General features: G+C 42.0%; 1 protein-coding gene across 2 annotated transcripts in view; it reads right to left on the minus strand.

The window, feature by feature from the left end:
• KATNA1 (katanin catalytic subunit A1) overlaps positions 1–20,400 on the minus strand; it is a 47,142-nt gene that overhangs the window by 18,558 nt on the left and 8,184 nt on the right. For both annotated transcript variants that reach the window (XM_006114953.3, XM_006114952.3), the window contains exons 2-5: positions 12,617–12,790; positions 9,106–9,263; positions 3,665–3,848; positions 1,549–1,670 (exon numbers count right to left, since the gene is read on the minus strand). In XM_006114953.3, coding sequence (XP_006115015.1) covers positions 1,549–1,670; positions 3,665–3,848; positions 9,106–9,263; positions 12,617–12,787 — 635 coding nt within the window. In that variant the 5' untranslated portion in view covers positions 12,788–12,790. The remainder of the gene's footprint in view (positions 1–1,548; positions 1,671–3,664; positions 3,849–9,105; positions 9,264–12,616; positions 12,791–20,400) is intronic.

Consider the following 20,400-nt stretch of genomic DNA (forward strand, 5'->3'; position numbering starts at 1 on the left):
AAAAAAAGAAAACTCGTTTAACAGTGAATAACAGGGAAATGCCTGCTCACTGTTAAATTCTAGATGCAAAAACACTTTCATTACCATTAATAGCTAGTTAGTAGCCTGTATAAATCAATTGGCCTTGTTGGGTTTCTAGGATACATCTGTACTGAAACGGAAAGAGGCAGTTTTCAGCTCAGGTACATAAACTTGCAGCATATTAAAACATAAGTGTAGCCACAGCTGCCTGACGAATAAAAAGGACTACAAACCAAATGCACAATTCCATTCAAGACCATGAGTCAGTAGTGGGCACATGCAGCCCATCAAGCGCCACATGCAGCCCATCAAAGTTCTATGTGAGAGCTAGACATTTTGTTTATTATTGCTCACACACAGGGTTGCCAGATTCTGCTAGTTTCTGTCCATGTCAATTTTACTATTACCAGTATTACTAAAGTGACATGCACATAAAGTGAGGTGTGACAATTATACTCAACATTGACTATAAGAACCATGCACTCCCTCTGCATCCAAAGTGCTGCTTTGGCTCTATCAGCACAAATCCCCAGTACACAAGCACAGTTAGCAAGTCTACCCTAACCTGGGAAATAGTCTTGGTTAAAATAGTCTTGCGACCCACTGAAATAAAGGGTCACTCATTTGGCCTACTCATTAGCCTAGATTGCCCATCGCTGCAGTAAGCACATATCAGGGCAATTAGTCCCTCCCTGCCGTTTGTGGTACTACACTTTTTTTTAGTGAACTAGCTTGCTCAGAGAAGAATGGATGTGTCTGCTCAAGTTGGAAGTAAACTTCCCAGCTCTGCTGTAGACATTATCAATGGGAAAGTTCTCTCATCAATTCTGCCATTACAACACCTAGCTATATCCACCAATTTGCCAAGGACTGAAAAGGCATTGAAATTAAACTACATTTGCACTTGTGTCCTGACCCTTTCTGGGCAGTCAGAGAGGAAGAACACTTGTTCAGGCAGTTTAGATGAAGCTACCACTGCCTGTGCTGTAGCTCTCCCATTAACTAAAGACTTTTTGACAGTCCAAGAAACCTAATCATGTGATATTTTGATTAACATATTCAGGGCAACTATGCTGCCCTTCTTGTATGAGACTAGGTGTTGACACCTTTTTGTAAAGTGACTGTCTTCTGTGCTACAGGTTACACTATTTTCAGCACTAATTCAAATGGACCCCTTAGTGACAAGTCCTTTTATTAGCACAGACCTTTACAGCAGAAAGCCTTGCCAAAAGACAGTGGCAGATCTATTATAGCCTTACATATACTGAAACAGTGCGTCATGCATAAGCAGCTCAGACACTGGGCTATAGTAATGATTTGTAGGAGTTTTCTGCCACTTAAAATTTCCTGTAATTAGAAGTAGAGTGCTAGAAACATTCAGGCAAGCCAACGTAGGAGCTTTATTATACAAAAGCAAATGTAACTGCAATTATTTAGTGTATTAAAAACTTAACCCCCAAAAGAAAGCCTCTACTTTATGAACAGAAAAACAACCTGGACATAAACTTAAATCTTACTCACACTTACCATCGAATATTGGGATTTTGAGAAATTATATCTCTTTCCAAAGCCTCTACTAAGTCTTTATCATACCCAGTACCATCAAATTTCTTTGGCTCAGACTCTGAAACATCAGATGAGGACTTGTTCTATGTTAAAACACAAAATTGATACATGTGACAGTCTGAGTACATGGAAGGCTGTACTGTAGTATTATATATTGCCTTCTCCAGAGTAGCTCCAACAGTAGCAACAATGGATTTTGGGGATAAATGGGATCCCAACAAGTTCTGGAGCCTGGTATAAAGATTCTGCCCCTGTGATGCTTTCAAATATTAATAAACCAAGTCAGCTTGATTTTTTCCATTAAGAAAAAAGCTTTTCACTAACATTTCACCATCAGCAAAGCCCACTGAAAGTAAAGTAAATATTTTAAATATATTTTTCCTTTCTAATTATTCAGTATAGCATTTTACTGAAGAGTTAATCCTGCTCTTACTAAAATTAAATGCAACTGCAAGACTTGAAATCAATGGGTATATGACTTAGGGATGTGACAGTGCATTCGTGTAAATAGTTAACCTATAAGCCTGGGATTATCAGTTAACCTTCAGTTACGTGGAGAGGCTGCTACATGGGAAAACAGGGAGGCGGGAACCGGTGCTTGCGGGGAGCCTGCTTAAAAGTTGGCTCCCCACACACACTGTTTCCGGGAGAACCCAACAGTGTAAACTTGTAACTGCTGAATTTTTTTCAATGGTTACACATGTACATGAATAAATGCTTCAATATCCTTGGTAGGATTTGGTACTATCACTTCTATAAAAGCACGGAATCCTGCCTACTAGTCTAAAATTGACAAATGTCTACTATATGTTGTACATGCGGTTTCATTTCCAAGTGCCTACTTCTAAGTAAGCCGTTTATATTATGCCTAACACCACTATATCCAAGCGCATTCAAGGTACATCTACACAGCTGTGTTATTTAGGAATAACTGACACTATTGCAAAACAACAGTCTGCACCTATACTACAAGCAGTTATTCTGACAGTATCAAAATAATGGCGAACTCTGACTCCTGTAACCCTCATTTTAATAGGAGTAAGGGAAGTTGAAGGAAGAGTGCTCTCAGACTTCTTGCTGTGTAGACAGTGCCAAAAGCCCAAATAAGCTATTTTGACTTTAATGCAATTGACATAGCTGAAGTTGCATAGCTGAATTAGGCTTTAGCCCTGTTGTGTAGATGTACCCTTAGTGATTACAAAACATTGGATTCTATCCATCAATTTTGTGGATTTTGGTTTGTGTCAAAGATGGACTGTACTTGTGAAATGTGATCTTTTTCAGCCATTATCATGTTACTATATGACACTGTCCTTCTGGGAATGGTACAGTTTGCCCATTATTGATTTGTAGTTCTGACTGCAAGGATAGATCAGTTCTTAGACTGAATCTAGATATCACTAGTTTGTTTATATAAAGAGAAATGTAAGTAGAGGAGATCAGGCTGACCATCGCAATGAGAGGTTTCAGAGCTCCTTTAAGAGTTAATTGAATCCTGAGAAATTTTACATCCAGATGATTTGAAAGATACAAGGCAACAGCCTCACACTGCTGCCTGCAAGAGAGTTGTATATAAAAAAAATAAGTCCCACAGGCTCAATTTGAATTGGCTACTAAAAAACCAGGAATACAATTTTATATTTCTTGTAAACATGTGCCTCAGAAGTTCCAATTAACTCTTATATAAGGTCTGAGTTACACGAGAAGAAGGGCTTTATGAAGAGTCAATATGAACTAAAGGAATGTGTACAGGATTCAAGATCAGCAGCTGGCAAGTTCTAAGCTCTGTCTCTGCTATTAATCCATGTGGTCTTACACTGTCCTTTAACAACGAGGAATTTTTTTTTGCAGATATGGACTAACAGCTACCTCTCTAAGACTATTGCTCTTCAGTGTTCATCTTCATTCATTTTACAGACATGTTCTGAGGTTTCATGTTTGTAATGTGTTTTAAACGTGAAAAGCACTATACAAGTGTTAATTTGGTCAAATAATTTCTTTGCTTCCCTCTAGTCTCCAAAGTACGGCTGCAATGAAATCAAATATCTAGACTTCATGAAATTGTCCACAAGTTTACCTTTTCCTCTTTTCCTTTATTCTGCTGATCCTTCTTTTCCCGGCCACGTACGGCTTTCCCTTTATCGTTAGTATTTCGAGAGGAGGGCCGATGAGGGCCTCTGATGGCTGCACTTACACGGTTATTGTGACCTCTGCAATCATTGCACTGCGCAGACTGACGTTTTCTGGCTCCTGGAGAAGGCCTGATTTGTCATCATGTGTACAAAAAGTTGAAAATTTAAAGTCTATGATGAGCTTTAATCAAACCTAAAGTATTAGCTATGAATTACCCAAGATAAAATGTACATCTGTTAATTAAATAGGCAAGGATGATTACTTAAGATGCCACCAATATTACAAGTTGCCAATATAAAAGTTATCAAAGTTAAAAAATAAAGGTTACTAAGACTTCATACTTCTTAAACGCCCTTCACCCTCTGTCTATACTTAGCCTCTAGACAACAGAAGCTTAATACATTTATAATGTGCTAAGTACTCATGTTCTCGGTGCTGTACACCATTTAGATAAAAATAGCCTTCCTAGAGATGCTTATGCACCAAAAGAAATTGAAATCCCTTTATCAGAGTATTATTCTGCCTTATCACTGGCACAAAATGAAAAGGCTTCTCATGAATGCTAGGTCACTGGTTAGTACGAGTCAAAAATCCACTGGACCATTTCATTCCCTACAGAAGACTTACATATATTTTGCAAAAAAAGGAGAGAGGAGTTTTGGGGACTCCATTAAAGGCTCTTTATCAACAAAAAGCAACAAGTACAACTGCAATTTTTTTTAAATACCACAGGAAACATCAGATGCTGACTCCAGAGATGTTAGTGCTCAGAGATGAATGCTAATGCACTAATGGAGAAGATTTCCTAAAAGCAAAATATTAAGGAACTTTTGCTACTAACAGAAAAAGTAGGGTTTCTTAATACAAAAGTTGCCTTACCAAAATCCAAGTCTGTGTCTCAAGCCTCCAAAAAGGCAGCAGTGTCACCAAAGTTTTCATTTTCTAACCCTGTACTCCCTACCCAAATCTCAATATGACTAGTTTAACCCAAGAGACTATAATTTTAGGAAAAAAAATGCATTTCCCACCTCAAGAACTCACTGAAATGTGATGGCTCTCCTACTCTTCCTGAGACTCCTGGACAACTTTTAGATGTATGCATGAAATAAGTATGGAGGGAATCACTGATTTTTTTTCTTAATTCAAGGTCTCTCCCTATAAACACATTTGATGCTCCCTTTAACTACACTTAGTACACATTGGCATTAGTATGTGTTTTATTCTTTGGCACCAGCAAGACTATTATTCCTATTGATGCAAATATTTTTGCACACGATCTTGCAAAAAAAAAAATCCAATTTACAATCCTATGAGACAAATTGCTTACAGGTTATTTCTGAAAAATAAGAAAAAGGAAACTCCATGAGATTTGACTTGAATGACCTGTTGAAAGTTATGTGCAGGAGATCTCTAATACACAAAATTTGTGAGTATTCTAGGAGATCTGTGTGGTGATTGTGACTTAATAAAGCTTAACAGCTCTCTGCTTTCAGAACACATTTTCCAATATGGTTCCTACTTTTTGTGGTAGACAAGAAATGAAAGAACCTACATTAATGCCAATATGGTCAATGGTAAGCAGCACCTAACCTTCCTGCTCCCTAGTAGTATGGTGACAAATAGAACTTTCTCTTCTGCTGAAAAGTGAGATCTGCTCATCTTATAAACTAGCCAATTAGCCCATCATAAGACAGGATTTTCAGGTCTCTCCTCCACCTTGGTCTTCTCTCCTGAGCCTGTGGTCTCTCGTTCCGTCTCTCTCTCCTCCTACTGTCTCCCCCCTCTCTCTCTCAGCTCTTCTCCGCCTCCTGCCTCCCCCTCCTGCCACTCACTCTCCCATTCTCTTCTCCTCCTCCCTCTCTCCCCGCCCCGTTTCCCTTCCTCTTCCCCTCCCGCCGTGGTGCTCGGATGAGTGCTGCCTGCTCAGACGGGCCGCCGTGAAGAAGGGGTGCGGGTCAGTGATGTACACAGCCAGGGGGCAGAGCTGTGTATGTCACTGCCTGCCCTCCCCTTCTCCTCCCACCGCGGGGGAGCCCAAATGGCCCCTTGCGCCGCTGGCTCCCCCGCGACAGCCCAGCTGAGGGGCGCAACACTCAGCTGAGCGCCACAGCGGGAGGGGAAGGAGGGGGCAGTGACATACATGGCCCCGCCCCCTGTCCATATATGTCACCACCCCCTTCCCCTCCCTCCCTGGAGGTTCGGCTGAGTGTTGCATGCTCGGCCGGGCCGCTGCGGAGGAGCCCAAACACTCCCCAGCAGCGGCCCAGCTGAGGGGCGCAGCACTCAGCTGAGTGCCACGGCAGGAGGAGAAGTGGGGGCGGGGCGGTGACGTACATGGCCACACCGCCTGGCCGTGTATGTTAGTGCCCCACCTCCTTCCCCTCCTGCCATGGCGCTCCGCTGAGCGCTGTGCCGCTCAGCTGGGCCGCGGAGAGGGAGCAAGCGGCGGCCAGCGGCCATTTGGGGTCAGCGCTCCCCATGCATGTAAAGTAATAGATAAGAGAAAAGTATTTCCAATAAAATATATGATGTTAATGTCATTGACATAGTTCATTCATCACACCTTTTACTATATTTTCCATAGGGGATGCTGGGTATTTCTGCTTGTTTTTACTAAAGCTTGCCAGGAGACAGAAGGGTAGACTTCTGGCCTCTGATCAAAGACAATTGTTAATGTTGCAGTCTAAGTGCAGCATTTTGAGGGCAAAATAATGAAACATATTTAAGTGTTTAAAGGACGGGGGAGATTAAATACAAGCAAAAAATGATCAGATTAAAAATTGCAGACTTAAGTTGTAGCCAATACAGCTAACCTGCTTGTTTATAGATATATAAATGTCTTATTTCCTTATGGTTTTGATTGTTTATTATAAGAAGTTATGGTAGGTTTATATTGCCAGTTGGGCTGTGACCCAAGAAATTTTGGTCATATCCTGTATGAACTAAGGCAAAGTTAGTATTTTTGTCTGGAACTTTTCACTCCAGATAGCACAGTGAACTCACATGTCTTTGGGACCTTTCACCTAGACAGATGGTGGCACAGTAGTGACATATCATGGTTTAGGGGCTTCCAAGAATGCCCTCCAACTTAGCAGGTACATCTTTACTTAGTAAGATCATAAATAACCAGTTAAGACCAGACTGAGTAACTGGGAAGGACAGAAATAATAATGATACAAAACCATAAAAAGCCCATGGTAATTGACGCGTATGAGAATATGTTGAGATCAATGATATACTGAGCTATTGGAAAAAACACAACCCACCACTGGTAAGGTGAGGAAGTACAAATAAGGAGGAAAGGAAACATCCCCTACTGAATATGTATCAAATATAATATCAGCATGACATATTATAAAAGTGGCATTCCAGCCTAGCAATGGTAGGAAAAAAGAGATGTAGTCTTTGGGAGGTGCCAGAATGATGGCCTCTGGTGATGGAGAACATGATGGCTAACACCTCGGATTGTTCTAGAAGGAATGGTGCGAGTATCTGGTATGGAAATATAGATGTATATTCCCTATTTATCTTATAAAATTAGGATATCTGACTGCTGAATGTATTAATAAACTATACTTGCAATTACACAAGCGTTCCTACAGTGAGAGTTACACCTGTGCACAACGATAGAATGAATTGATTACTGGGCCTGATCCTGGGACAAAGAACCTGTCAACCCTAAAGGTGGTAACTGGGAATTTATAAGCAATCTTAGGCCAGGCAACAAAATAGAGAAGTTATAAATATCAAATGTAGAGTTCATTTTGATATGGATTAGACAGGGTTAAATACTTAAAAACAGAAATCTCTGCTTTAGTTTATTACCCTTCCCTCCTTTTAAAATAAAATATAACAATCAATCAAGATGAAGAACTGTCATCTTCTGGCTGACTGATTCCATTTCAACTGTCTATTTGACTATACTGCCTTTTTAGAAAACAAGTTCTTCAATACAGGGACTGTCCTTCCACAACTAGGGATATTAAATATTGGCTAAATCAACTATTCAATTAACCTCATGAATTCTTACCTGTTACTCAACTATCCTGTAGTGCCCATGGGTGGAGCTGCCAGCCAGTGCGCTCTGGCCCCACTCCTGAGGGAGCCCCTGCAACTCCACGCTGCTGCTTCTCTATCAGACCCAGCAGCGCAGGGTGTCAGGTGAGAGCTAGTACATGAGCGGAGCTAGTTTAAAAACCAGCTCCCCCTCACAGACCATCTGCCTGTCACCCTGTGCTGCTGCCTCTCATGGGGGGGGGGGGGGGAGGAGAGAAGAGAGAATGCACGTACTCTACAGCATTAACCTATAAGCTTTTGCTTATCCATTAATCGACTATACTATTACATCCCTAACCACAACAGGGCCCAAATTCTCATTGGGGATTTTCAGTACTATCACAAACCAACATTAAAGCCACTAAAATATTCACTTCTACATAAATATAGTTTAAGCTTTTTAACCAACATTCAACACTAACACCCATTTCATCTTTAAGACCACAGAAACCTCTATAAGAATTAAGCTTAGTCAAAAACCACAAACAAAACTATTAGACTGATGCTAAACTTTCAAGCTGTTCTTCCCAAAAGAAGTACAAATGAAATCAGCAGGCTTTTGCCTGGGCACAGGGATCAATGACAAAACATCTTGTGGAATCAGGATGCAAGTCTTCAATTTTTATAGAAATTAAACTTTCATTTAAAAAAAAATCAAATTATATTCCAAGCCTTTTTGGTTACAAAGGCAACTTTCCAAATAAAACTGTCAACTGAAATATTTTCTTTAATTTGCACACAGATCCAATGCCTCTGCTCCTTGACAAAACTGTTCAAATTCAAATTGACCAAGATTAGTAACAGTGAAACTGACCACTCAGAACACACTGCGTAACAATAATTGTCAAAAACCATGCCATTTCAAGCTGGTGCTTGGGAAAGCAACAAGTAGCAGCACAGGCAAGCTCTGGAGTTATGCACTAGAGGAGGACTCTATAGAAAAGAGCCATAGAAACTGCTAGAGTAACAGATACTTCCCCCTCTCCTTCAGACCAGCCGCAATTCATTATAGGAAGGAGAAGAAGGGAAGATAAATACAGCAATGGAAAATTAGCTTCCTTGTAAACTACAGAATCTTCACATTGTACTTTCCTCCTACAGCTAGAGGTTGACTAACAGTTCACATTTATCAGACTATTAAAGACAAAAAGAAAAATACATCCTAGAATCCAGAAATCTCACGCCATTCCCAGAATTTGGTTATTTAGAGGTCATGAGTTTCAACATCCTGCACCTTGGTCCTAAAAAAGGGAGGTGTTCTCCAAGTGCAGATTCCCACTGAAGTTGGAGAATGTTTCTTCCATGTTAACTTCTCAATTTTCTTCTTACCTACGTTCAGCTGGCACAGGCAAGGACCACACTTCTCCATCACGAGCTGGTAATTCTTGCTGTGCGGCTTTCAAGGGAGTGCAATCTAATTTAAAGCTTTCCAGTGTTTTCATTATATCCTTCACATGCTTAGCTTCCACACTTATCTCCTGCCAAACCTAACGCAAAAAATATGAATATTAAAGCGTATTACTATTCAATTTGTAACAGAGTCCTGCTAAAACCAGTATGAATGCACTCTGCTGGGTTACACAAGATTTCACTAATGATCTGAATCCTGATGCTTTAAAATTAGTCCAGTACATTTAAAATATTGATGTTGCTAAACAATATACTGTACATCAAATTTGTGGGTTTTTTTTGTCTTAACACATATTACACAATGAAGAACCAGTCATATAAATTAACAGAGATAGGTTTGATACTAGGGATGTGAAGGACAAGTCGACTATACAATAAGCAAATGCTTATTGGACTGTAGACATGCTAGTTGACTAGCCGCTTCCCCATCCCCCTTGCTGCTTCTATCAGAAAGAGGAAGGATAAGAAGGGGTACTTCAAAGTGGCAACGCCGCTTAAAACCTGGGGTCAGACCCCAGGTTCCACGCGGCACTGACACTTTGGAACACCTCATGCAGCCTGAGGCCAGCTGGGGTGTCCCCAGGCTGCATGTGGCGTTTCAAAGCGGCAGCACTGTGTGGAGTCCAGGATCAGCTGGGGACTCCAGCTGATCCCGGAATCCCCAGCTGATCCCAGAATCCACGCAGCGCTTTTGCCTTAGGGCTGTTGCTACATTTCAAAGGCGGAATCATCCTATCGACTAATTGAAGAGGCAATGCAAAATGCATCGACTATTTGATTAGTCAATTAGTCACTATTTAACATCCTTATTTAATACCAACTCCATAAAAGCAGCTGTTCATTTTCATTTCAGTCTTAAAAAAAAGGTTACTCTTCGGAGGATAAAAAGTTACATCAAGGAGACATGAATATGTCGGATTTAAAAAAAAAACAAAAAAAAACAAACAAACAAACAAAAATTGCTGTATTAGATAGCCAAAGCCACACCACTGAAATAAGCAGGGCTCAACAAATAATGTAATCTACTCGCCTGTGGAAGAGCCGGGTTCGGGTGATCTGCGCATGCGCAGATCACCAGACAGCACGGCTGGCGAGCGGGGCTCGCCGCAATTCGGCAAGCCCTGGAAATAAGAGTGATAGAATCATAGGACTGGAAGGAACCTCGAGAGGTCATCGAGTCCAGCCCCCCGCCCTCAAGGCAGGACCAAGCTCCGTCTACACCATCCCTGACAGATGTCTATCTAACCTGTTCTTAAATATCTCCAGAGAGGGAGATTCCACCACCTCCCTTGGCAATTTATTCCAATATTTGACCACCCTGACAGTTAGGAATTTTTTCCTAATGTCCAATCTAAACCTCCCTTGCTGCACTTTAAGCCCATTACTCCTTGTCCTGTCCTCAGTAACCAAGAGGAACAAATTTTCTCCTTCCTCGTGACACCCTTTTAGATATTTGAAAACCGCTATCATGTCCCCCCTTAATCTTCTTTTTTCCAAACTAAACAAGCCCAGTTCATGAAGCCTGGCTTCATAGGTCATGTTCTCTAGACCTTAAATCATTCTTGTCGCTCTTCTCTGTACCCTTTCCAATTTCTCCACATCTTTCTTGAAATGTGGCGCCCAGAACTGGACACAGTACTCCAGCTGAGGCCTAACTAGTGCAGAGTAGAGCAGCAGAATGACTTCACGAGTTTTGCTTACAACACACCTGTTGATACAACCTAGAATCATATTTGCTTTTTTTGCAACAGCATCACACTGTTGACTCAGTCAACTTGTGGTCCACTATGACCCCTAGATCCCTTTCCGCCATGCTCCTTCCTAGACAGTCGCTTTCCATCCCGTATGTATGGAACTGATTGTTCCTTCCTAAGTGGAGCACTTTGCATTTCTCTTTATTAAACTTCATCCTGTTTACCTCTGACCATTTCTCTAACTTGCTAAGGTCATTTTGAATTATGTCCCTATCCTCCAAAGAAGTTGCAACCCCACCCAGTTTGGTATCATCTGCAAACTTAATAAGCGTACTCTCTATCCCAATATCTACATCATTGATGAAGATATTGAACAGTACAGGTCCCAAAACAGACCCTTGAGGAACTCCACTTGTTATCCCTTTCCAGCAGGATTTAGCACCGTTAACAACAACTTTCTGACTATGGTTATCCAGCTAATTATGCACCCACCTTATTGTGGCCCTAAGTTATATTTGCCTAGTTTATCAATAAGAATATCGTGCGAGACCGTATCAAATGCCTTACTAAAGTCTAGGTATATGACATCCACCGCTTCTCCCTTATCCACAAGGCTCGTTATCCTATCAAAGAAAGCTATCAGATTAGTTTGGCATGACTTGTTCTTCACAAACCCATGCTGGCTATTCCCTATCACTTTATTACCTTCCAAGTGTTTGCATAGGATTTCCTTAATTACCTGCTCCATTATCTTCCCTGGGACAGATGTTAAACTGAGTGATAATTTAATAAACTGAAGCATACCCAGGGCACTCAAATTGGCAAGTTAGAATAATACTAACTCAGTATTGTTCTCCACTAAGGATGTCAGGAAGCAGGTAATTGACTAATCGTGTAGTCAATACAATTTGTATCGACTACACAATTACTCGATAAGGCTCTGCATATTTAATGTAGGAACCAGGCATGCAGGCAGCCTGGCTCCTACTACATTTAAATTGCAGTGTCTCAGCAGGGGTAGGTCCCACAGAACTGGTGAGTCTTACTACACTTAAATACAAAGCTCCTGGACTGGCATGAGCTAGGACTGAGTTGGGCTTGTTCAGTCCCAGCTCACACCTCGTCCAGAAGCCATTGTCCACAGCTAGCCCCAGCCACCACAAACAGGCTGCTATGGTAGCAGCCTCTGTCAGCGGCCAGTCCAGGTCACCATGGACAGGGGCTACTTTGAAGTAGCAGCCCTTGTCCACAGGGGGTCCCAGCTCCCTGTTGGAACCCACCCCCATGGACAGGGGCTGCTGTCAGAGCAGCCTCCGTCTGCAGCAAACCTGGGCCTGCTGCAGGCAGAGGCTGTTTTGTGGCAGCCTCCCCTAGCCATCCTTCCCTGCTGCCTCTGAGATGGTACTTGGGGAGGGGAGGGGGGAGAGAATGGCTTTTAAGCCAGCTCCACCCAGCACTGGCTCCTGTTCCCCACTCTCCATTTCTGCCTGTGATACAGATAAGCTTAGGCTTATTGGGTAGTTTACTAAGCATCCCTATTCTCCACTCTTTTCTTTCTTTTTTTGCCCCTGGCAAAGTAGTTAGTTAATGAAACCTTAAGCCTATACAGTTGTATTACAGCTTACCAGGGAATAGTTTAGATATTTTTACATTTCTTATGCAACATTAAACTAAATAATTTATATTAACTATATACTTTGTAATTAAATGTTCACTGGCAAAACAAAACTGCTCACCTGTTGCCATTTCTGTTGCAGGTACGCATCTTTGACAGAGTAGAGGTATTTGTTCATTTGATCAAGTACTCCTTGATAGTAGACCATTGCAGAATCATAGTTTCCCAGCAAAGCATATTCACGGGCCAGTTTTACATTCTCGCTAATCATAACAAGACTCATACTCAACATAAGCTGGAAAAAAAAATAGACAGTTTTGCTTAAAATTCAGTATGAGAAATCAAATCGAAGCATATATTTGAAATAACTTCCAAATTAGCAAACATTAGCCTAATCAATTAACAAGGATGCCAAGAGTAGATTCATTAAGAGGAATCACAGTGGGGTTATGCGGTCAATATAAAAATACAAATGAGTTATACTTGTCCATAGCCACAGATATACGTGAAACCTTTTTATTTCACAAGTTGTGCTGTCATGCAGTTTTATACTTACTGTAAAAACATATATGCAAGTGTACCAAGATTACAGGACGCTGGGAGTCATGACTGAATATGCTCTGTGACGGGGTGCAGTCACAGATGACCCCTCGGGGGTGCCTCCCAGGGTGCTGACAGCCACTCGCCTTTCTGCTCTGTGGGGCTCCTCACTGCCTGGTCCTGCTGGGCCAACTCTGCTGGTCTTCCCCAGCCAAGGCTCCCGCCCCCACCGAGAAGCAGTATAGACACTGAACTTTTTCAGGTCCGAGAGTGTAGTTTAGGACCCAGCCTCCTGAGATAGCACTCCTCAGATGGGATCAAACCCCAAAGAATTAGGTAAGCCACCTTTAACAATGAAAGGGGCAATGTGCACACTGGTTGCCCCCCAGGTAACAATTATTTACACTGGGTTTGACAGAAAATAAAATCAGTTTATTAAGTAGAAGCAGTAGGATTTAAGAAGCAATAAGTAAGAAAAGGCAGAGCAAAGTAGGTTACAAAATAAAACTAAAACGCTTGGCTAGTTCTACACTAAAACCTCAGTACAAGCTTCAAACTCACCCTAAAACCTCTTTTCCAGCTGCCACTCTAAACCAGGGCTGTCTTCCCACTCTGGGGTCTTTGGCTCCTTTCCTTCAGGTGCAGCCCAGCCAAAAGACTCAAGCCCTCTAATTTCCTATTCTTTTTGTTAAAAAATTGAGGCCACTCTCTACCAACCACTGCTCACACTGCACGACAAAAGCGATAGTTTAACAGCTGAGGGTAATACCCCCCATGTCTCTCATTCACACATCTGAAACCCACAAAGCATTCCCCACTCCATGTGTCTAATTTTATGCCAAAAATGATACATACAAAGAAAGATAAAGCGAACCAGCAGATTGTGACATGCAGATTGAGGGGTTATACAAAATAATTTGCTCAAAACACCTTTGAGTTATGTATATTCATGTCCATAAGTCCATTTCATAAAGCATGGGGGGGGGAGAGAAGAGAAAGACGTGCACCGGTCACACACTCCTCCCCTCCTTTCTTTCCCATCACTTCAGGTTTAAAAAAAAAAAAAGTGGTGTTACGAGCAAGATGGTCTGAGATTCAGGTCACCATCTGCCTTGTAACCCTGGTGGGGTCTCGTGGCAGTGCAGCTTTGGTCCAGATCTCGGACCCAACCGCCTACACACCAGTCATAATCAGGAGTGTTGACAAGCACCCAGTGACTAAGGGGTTAACTAATGTCTCCTGTACCTAGCCAGGTACTGGGTGGTCAGTCAACAACAATGCAGGTAGGAATTTCAGACTGGAAGAGAAGGGTTCTCTCTCTCTGTTCTTTGTTTGAGGGGCAGAGAAGTTTCTTCCAAGTACTAAGAGAGATGAGACACACTCCTCTCTCCAAGAATGGATCTCTTACAATGTGTAAGTAGGGAAAAGTTTAGCTAGTCAGTCAGGATTTATTGTTTGGGGACATGGAAATAGTGTCTGAGCTTGTTAAGTGGTCCCCCCCCCTTTTTTTTAAACTAAGTCTTCAGCCTAGAGATTTTCCCTGAGAATCTGTCAAATGGTGGCTCTTTCCATTCAACCAACTTACTATGCTTGCAACTGTAGCTTTATTTTGATAATAAAAGTTTGGGTTTTTTTCTAATTAGCTAGTATTGATTGATTTGTGTGTCCTGGAAGGTCTGTCTGTATCTGCATGCATGATTGAGGGGTCAACTACCACAGACTGCAGCTGGTTTTTCCTCTTTTCTTTTTCAAGCTCTTTTGGGCAAAACAAGCTTGGGGTATCCCTAGGGTTAGTTTCTAGTGTCCACCCCTGTTTGTAGGTTCAAAGCACTTGATGGTGGCAGCAGATCCCCCAAAATCTGGGGTTGGAGGGGGGGGGAGTTTTTGTACCAGAGCCTGTAGAGGCAAGGTTTTGGAGCGCCCTCCCAACTCCGGCATTCGTCACGCAAGAGTGGGGAACAGCCTTGACAACACCTCATCCTGATTTTGCCCAACCAGAGGATGTTTTGTATGCTGATCTTAGTACGCTCTGTTCCTTATATCCCAAAAGACAGAAGGCCTTCGTCTTACAAATCAGCAAGGTCTGCTGGAGATCGTTTCCTCTCTCTTGCTGAGGTGTAGGAGCCATGCTAATTCTTGGTCTTTCACATTCAAAATCAGAGCAACTCCCAATGGTGTAGTTCTTTTGTCTACTGTTATTTAAAACACTCCTTTGTCTAGGAAAGACCTTTTTATTGCATCTAGGCTAGGCTGGCTGGCGTTAAACATGTTCTAGTTTCATCACACAGTGAAATTCTTAACTTCACATATACTGTAAAGTACACATGTAAACATTAACAAATAGTGTTTTAGCAGCTTTCATATGATATTTCAAGGCATATTTTATACAAATATTATTGCACTGTGTAGGGTGCAAATACACAGAATAGGGTCAAAGTATTTGCTCATACTCCAGCATCATTAAAAAAACCCAAAACCTATAGATCTCATGTAGCACTGAATTTATTATTAAAGAGAGTCAAATAAGGGCTCCTTCCACACCTGGTGACTTGAGCCATGAGAAAAAGGGCTCTCCCACTTTCTATAGCTTTTTGTTAGGAACCTACCAGCAGAACTGGAACATATAATGAGCAAGGCAATGCCTGTCAGTTTAGGAACAGGAGATAATACTCTGGGAGGAATTCAGCACCAAAATATTATAAATTCAGCACCAAAAAATTAAAAGTTATGCACAGAATATATTAAAATTCTGAAAAATTCTCAATATTTTGTTTCTCAAAACAATATCACACAGGTTTCAATTAGTTTGGTAATTTATTTAAACTACAATACTATAGATGGAGAATGGGAGTGCAGAGTACTGAAGGAAATCCCCAAACCACTGACTAATAGCAATATAGCTAGGTTTGACATTTTATTTTTAGTCAAACATATGCAGCCATATGTTCAGTGTTACATCAGAAGAAACTGATGAGCAAGTGAGGGCTGAGAAATCAAACTCACAATTTATATTGGTTACTATCTCCCAGCAATGTCAGCAGCAAACAGTTCAGAGCACACTTTGATAGGAAATATTTTCATTCCAAAAATTCTGACCACTCATTTCACTGGTATAGAATAATTTAAACAAAATAAAAATTGTCAAACTCATCTCCTTATATCCTACTCTCATAACATGAGAACAAGCACTGATTTACATAAAGTGTTAGAAGTCACTGAGCTAGGTCCCAAGCATGTCCGGATTTCTCTGAAAGCCTCAATATGAGAAGCACACAAATAGGTACCACACAGAATCGTCCCCAATACCAGGACTGGCCTTTTTCCTCAGAAGAGAACAACTGTCTCATTTGAAATGAACCATATACAAGACAGACTCCTCTGACATCTGAACACCATCCCATTTCTAAAGTTATTTTTCTAAAAGCAGATAAGATTATATCATCTATTTAGAAAGTGCGTCATAAGTGGCAATACATTTTTACCATCTCCAAATCTGAGTTTTAAAGACAGCTTATATTGAAATTTAAAGTAAAACATTTATACTGGATCAGACCCCGACCCATCTAGTTCAGTATTCTGACTTCATCAGTAGCCAAAACTAGATGCTCAGGAACAATGCAGAAAAGACCACACAATAGGCAGACCTGGGATAATCTGCTCCCCATGAAAATTTTATCTAAATCCTGAAATGCAAGGTTTTATTTCAGTTCCAATACTCCTATTATTAGCATTAACTACAAGAACCATGGATATTCTTATTTTATATACAAATATTCCATCTGAGTTTTGCTAAGTCCCTGGCCTTAATATCCTGTGACATGGAGGCTGCCAAACCCAATTATGTTAAAAAGGTTTCAGTTTGCTATATTCTAGGGATGTTAATTTTGATTAATCTGCGAATAGAGTAGTCAATGGAAATTCCATCGGCTACTCGATTTGTTGATGGGGGTGGTGGTGGCGGCGCTCGCTATCGTGCTGCCTCTTTCCCTTCGAAATGTACAAGAGCCGCAAGGGGCTCTTTTACATTTCAATGGGAGAGGAGCAGCAGTTGGGACCAGCACGAGCAGGGCTGTTTCAATCCCCACTCGCCTCATTTCCCCGCTGCCCTTGCCTCCCATGCCCCCATGGAGATGGTGCTGGGGGAAAAACTGACTTTTAAGCCAGTTTCCTCCCCCCCCCGCACCAGCTCCCTCCTCCCCCCCAGCACTAGCTCCCCCTGCTTGCTGCGCCTCTGATATATGCAGCAAGGGGAGGAGCAACTAGTCAAGTTCCCACTCAACTATCCGATAAGCATTTGCTTATCAAGTAGTAGACTAGTCACTTACATCCCTACTACATTCATTAAATATCTCATTGGTGTCGTCATAACACAGGAGCAATCTCCTCAGCCATTCATTATTTTATATATTATATTAAAAAATACTTGAGAGTTAGGAAATGCCAGAATTAAGGTTTCCCATACAACTTTGATTTGTCCACTTGTACATATAAGTTATGGCAGTCTTTAATTACATGATCACATGCTATTTTCCCACAGATCACAAGCTATTTTTCCACAAGAGCCCAACTCAATTAGGAGTTTAATACATAGAGGACACACCATCCAAACTCTGCATGAATACTAGATTATTAATTTCTTCATGATATATACTCATAGTATTTGAGGTTGACAATTTTTTTTTAGTGCTACTGTGAAATTAGGTGAGGCATATTTTACAGAGGACAAACTGAGGTACAGAGATTACAATTAAAATTGGGTACCCAGTTTGAGACACCTTATGAGCTGACTTTTCACAGTATTTTGCATATTTACAACACTATACACATAATCAAAGTACTACTGCCATTCACTTCAGTTGCAGTTGTGAACACTCAGCAATTTGTAAATTTGGGTCCAGTGTCTCATGCTGGAAATCTAGAGCAGTATTCCTATGTTCTTTACTTTCTACTGTGAAACTCTTAATTAAGTTTCTATCTTATCTAGAAACTGTGGCAATTACAGGCTAGAACCAATTTCCTCTGGTATAGCATTTAATTTCTGTAGTCATGTGACCATCTTTCTCTCACACACACTTTCTAAATTCTCGGTAAGGTAGGTGTCCCACAGGCAACTACTTTGAATGAGGCAGAGGTCCCACAGAAATAGTACATTACTATATAATTAAATACTATAATACACACACACACACACACACACACACACACACACACACACAGGGAGAAAAAATATATAACATTTAATTCTATTATTTCCTAACTTTCAAACACTTGGCTTCGTAACCTTAATGTTTCTATTTAATTTAAGTCCCCCCCCCCCCCACTAAAGTAGTGGCTCTCAACCTTTCTAGACTACAGTACTCCTTTCAGGGGTCTGATTTGTCTTGTGTACCCCCAAGTCTCACCTCACTTAACTACTTGCTTGTATTTATGTATGGCATAAATACAACCAGAAAGCAAGCAATTTCAGTGTTACCATCTTATAAAATAAGTTGGAATATAAATATTGTACTTACATTTTTGCATAGTCAGGTTGGACTTCCCTGGTCTGACATCCTCAGGATATGACTGGTTCCAGATGAGGGATTTTGCCGTACCAAGGGAAGTAATTTCTGGCCCTCCTCTGCTGCCAGCTCCACCCCCTGTCCTGTTGCTTCACCAGACTTCTTGGCTCCCTTTGCAGATCAGCTGGATCGCATGCTGGCCTTCCTAGCTCCCCACCACCTCCAGCCCAGCTGGGCTGTACGCACCAGGCTTCCTAACCCTCCCCCCGCTAAAGCACAGCTGAGCTGCGAGGTGGCTCCTCTCTCCCCACACCCCCGGCCACATGATGCCCCCCCACACCCTGAGCCTAGCTGGGCAACACACTGGGCTCCTCCTCCTCCCCTCCACTGCACCCAACTCCTGGGCCTCCCTTGCAACCCTGCAGCATGCTGGGACTCTGACCCTGGAACATCCCTGGCCCTGTCAGACCACAGGTGTTGCTGGACCAGAGTCCTAGTTTACAGACTAGTTTACATGTGGCCTGTCTTAAAACTTCACAAATATGTATTCTAATTGAACTGATGTACTACTCCTGGAAGACCAATGAGTACCCCCATGGGTATGTGTACCTCCATCAGAGATTCGCTGAACTAAAGCAACAATTTGTGTGGAGTTGAGAGGCAGTGAAAAGGGATGTTAAACTTACAAATGCCACTTGTCATTGCAGATTTACTCAGCCCTCACACCTGGGGAGATGGGTAGAAGTGTCATGTTACTGAATTTTAAAGTGAGCAGACAGATCACTGCTGCGCCCATGGGGATGTTTGCCCCAAATTCGGTACAAAGTGGGCCACATGAGGTGTCAAATGAAAGCTTATGATCTACTGATTCTATGTATGTTACTCTTGCACTTGTATGATATTTGTATATGGCGTTATGAACATGGGCTCTCTGCTGGTACTGTGAACATTCTGAGACAGAGCAATGGACCTGGACTGCCTGTTGTAAAGAAGGAACGTCCAGTGAATGACTATGCTAATTAGCACGGCTCCAGGGACAAGGACTCTCAGAGTGGCCAATACACACCTGAGGAATGCATCTGGAAACCAGCCAGGAAACAATGGCTGCTAGCATGTGAAACACAGATAGGTCACTTGGACCATGTGACCAGCTCCAGCTTGGGAGACACCAGGAATGAATATAAAATGCCATAAGGCGGCCTCCATCTTGTTATTGATCCCAGATGCAGCCTTGGTAGGGACAGGGAGACAGGAAGAATTGCTGACCCATCCTGACATAGGATGTACACCCAAGGCTTTTAAGCTAGCAGTTTGTAACATCTCTGCTAACAGCCTACATCAAGAACTTGGTGATTGATGTATGTAATGTATTTGCCTTAACCTTACTCTCAACCTTTTCTTCCTTTTATTAATAAACCTTTAGATTTTAGATGCTAAAGGATTGGTTCAGTGTGCTCTTGTGGGTAAGACCCAAAGTATAAACTGACTAGGAACTGTGGCTGGTTCTTTGGGACCGGGAGGATCTGTTCGGAGTAGGTGAGATTGGGTTCTACAACCTCTCACCTATGTGTAGGCCCAGGACTGATTGTGGCACAGGGAGAGCTGGGATGTCAGAGGGGTTTTGCTTTTGAGGCTTCCTGCTGGGCGGCTTGGCAGCTGAAGCACTCTGTGTGACTGGTTTGCAGCCTATTTGGGAAAGGTCTCTAGTTGAGGACTGAAAGTAGCCCTGGTTTTGAGCAATTCACCCTGAGCAGACGCCCTCAGCGGTGCCCAGACTCGTCCCGGTCCGTCACAAGAAGCATAGCAGGGTAAGGAGCAGCAGCAGATGGGGTCAGAGGAGCACTAGCACCAGCATCACACACCT

This window comes from Pelodiscus sinensis, chromosome 3, assembly GCF_052426305.1.
Source record: "Pelodiscus sinensis isolate ZL-2025 chromosome 3, ASM5242630v1, whole genome shotgun sequence".
Taxonomy (NCBI): domain Eukaryota; kingdom Metazoa; phylum Chordata; order Testudines; family Trionychidae; genus Pelodiscus; species Pelodiscus sinensis.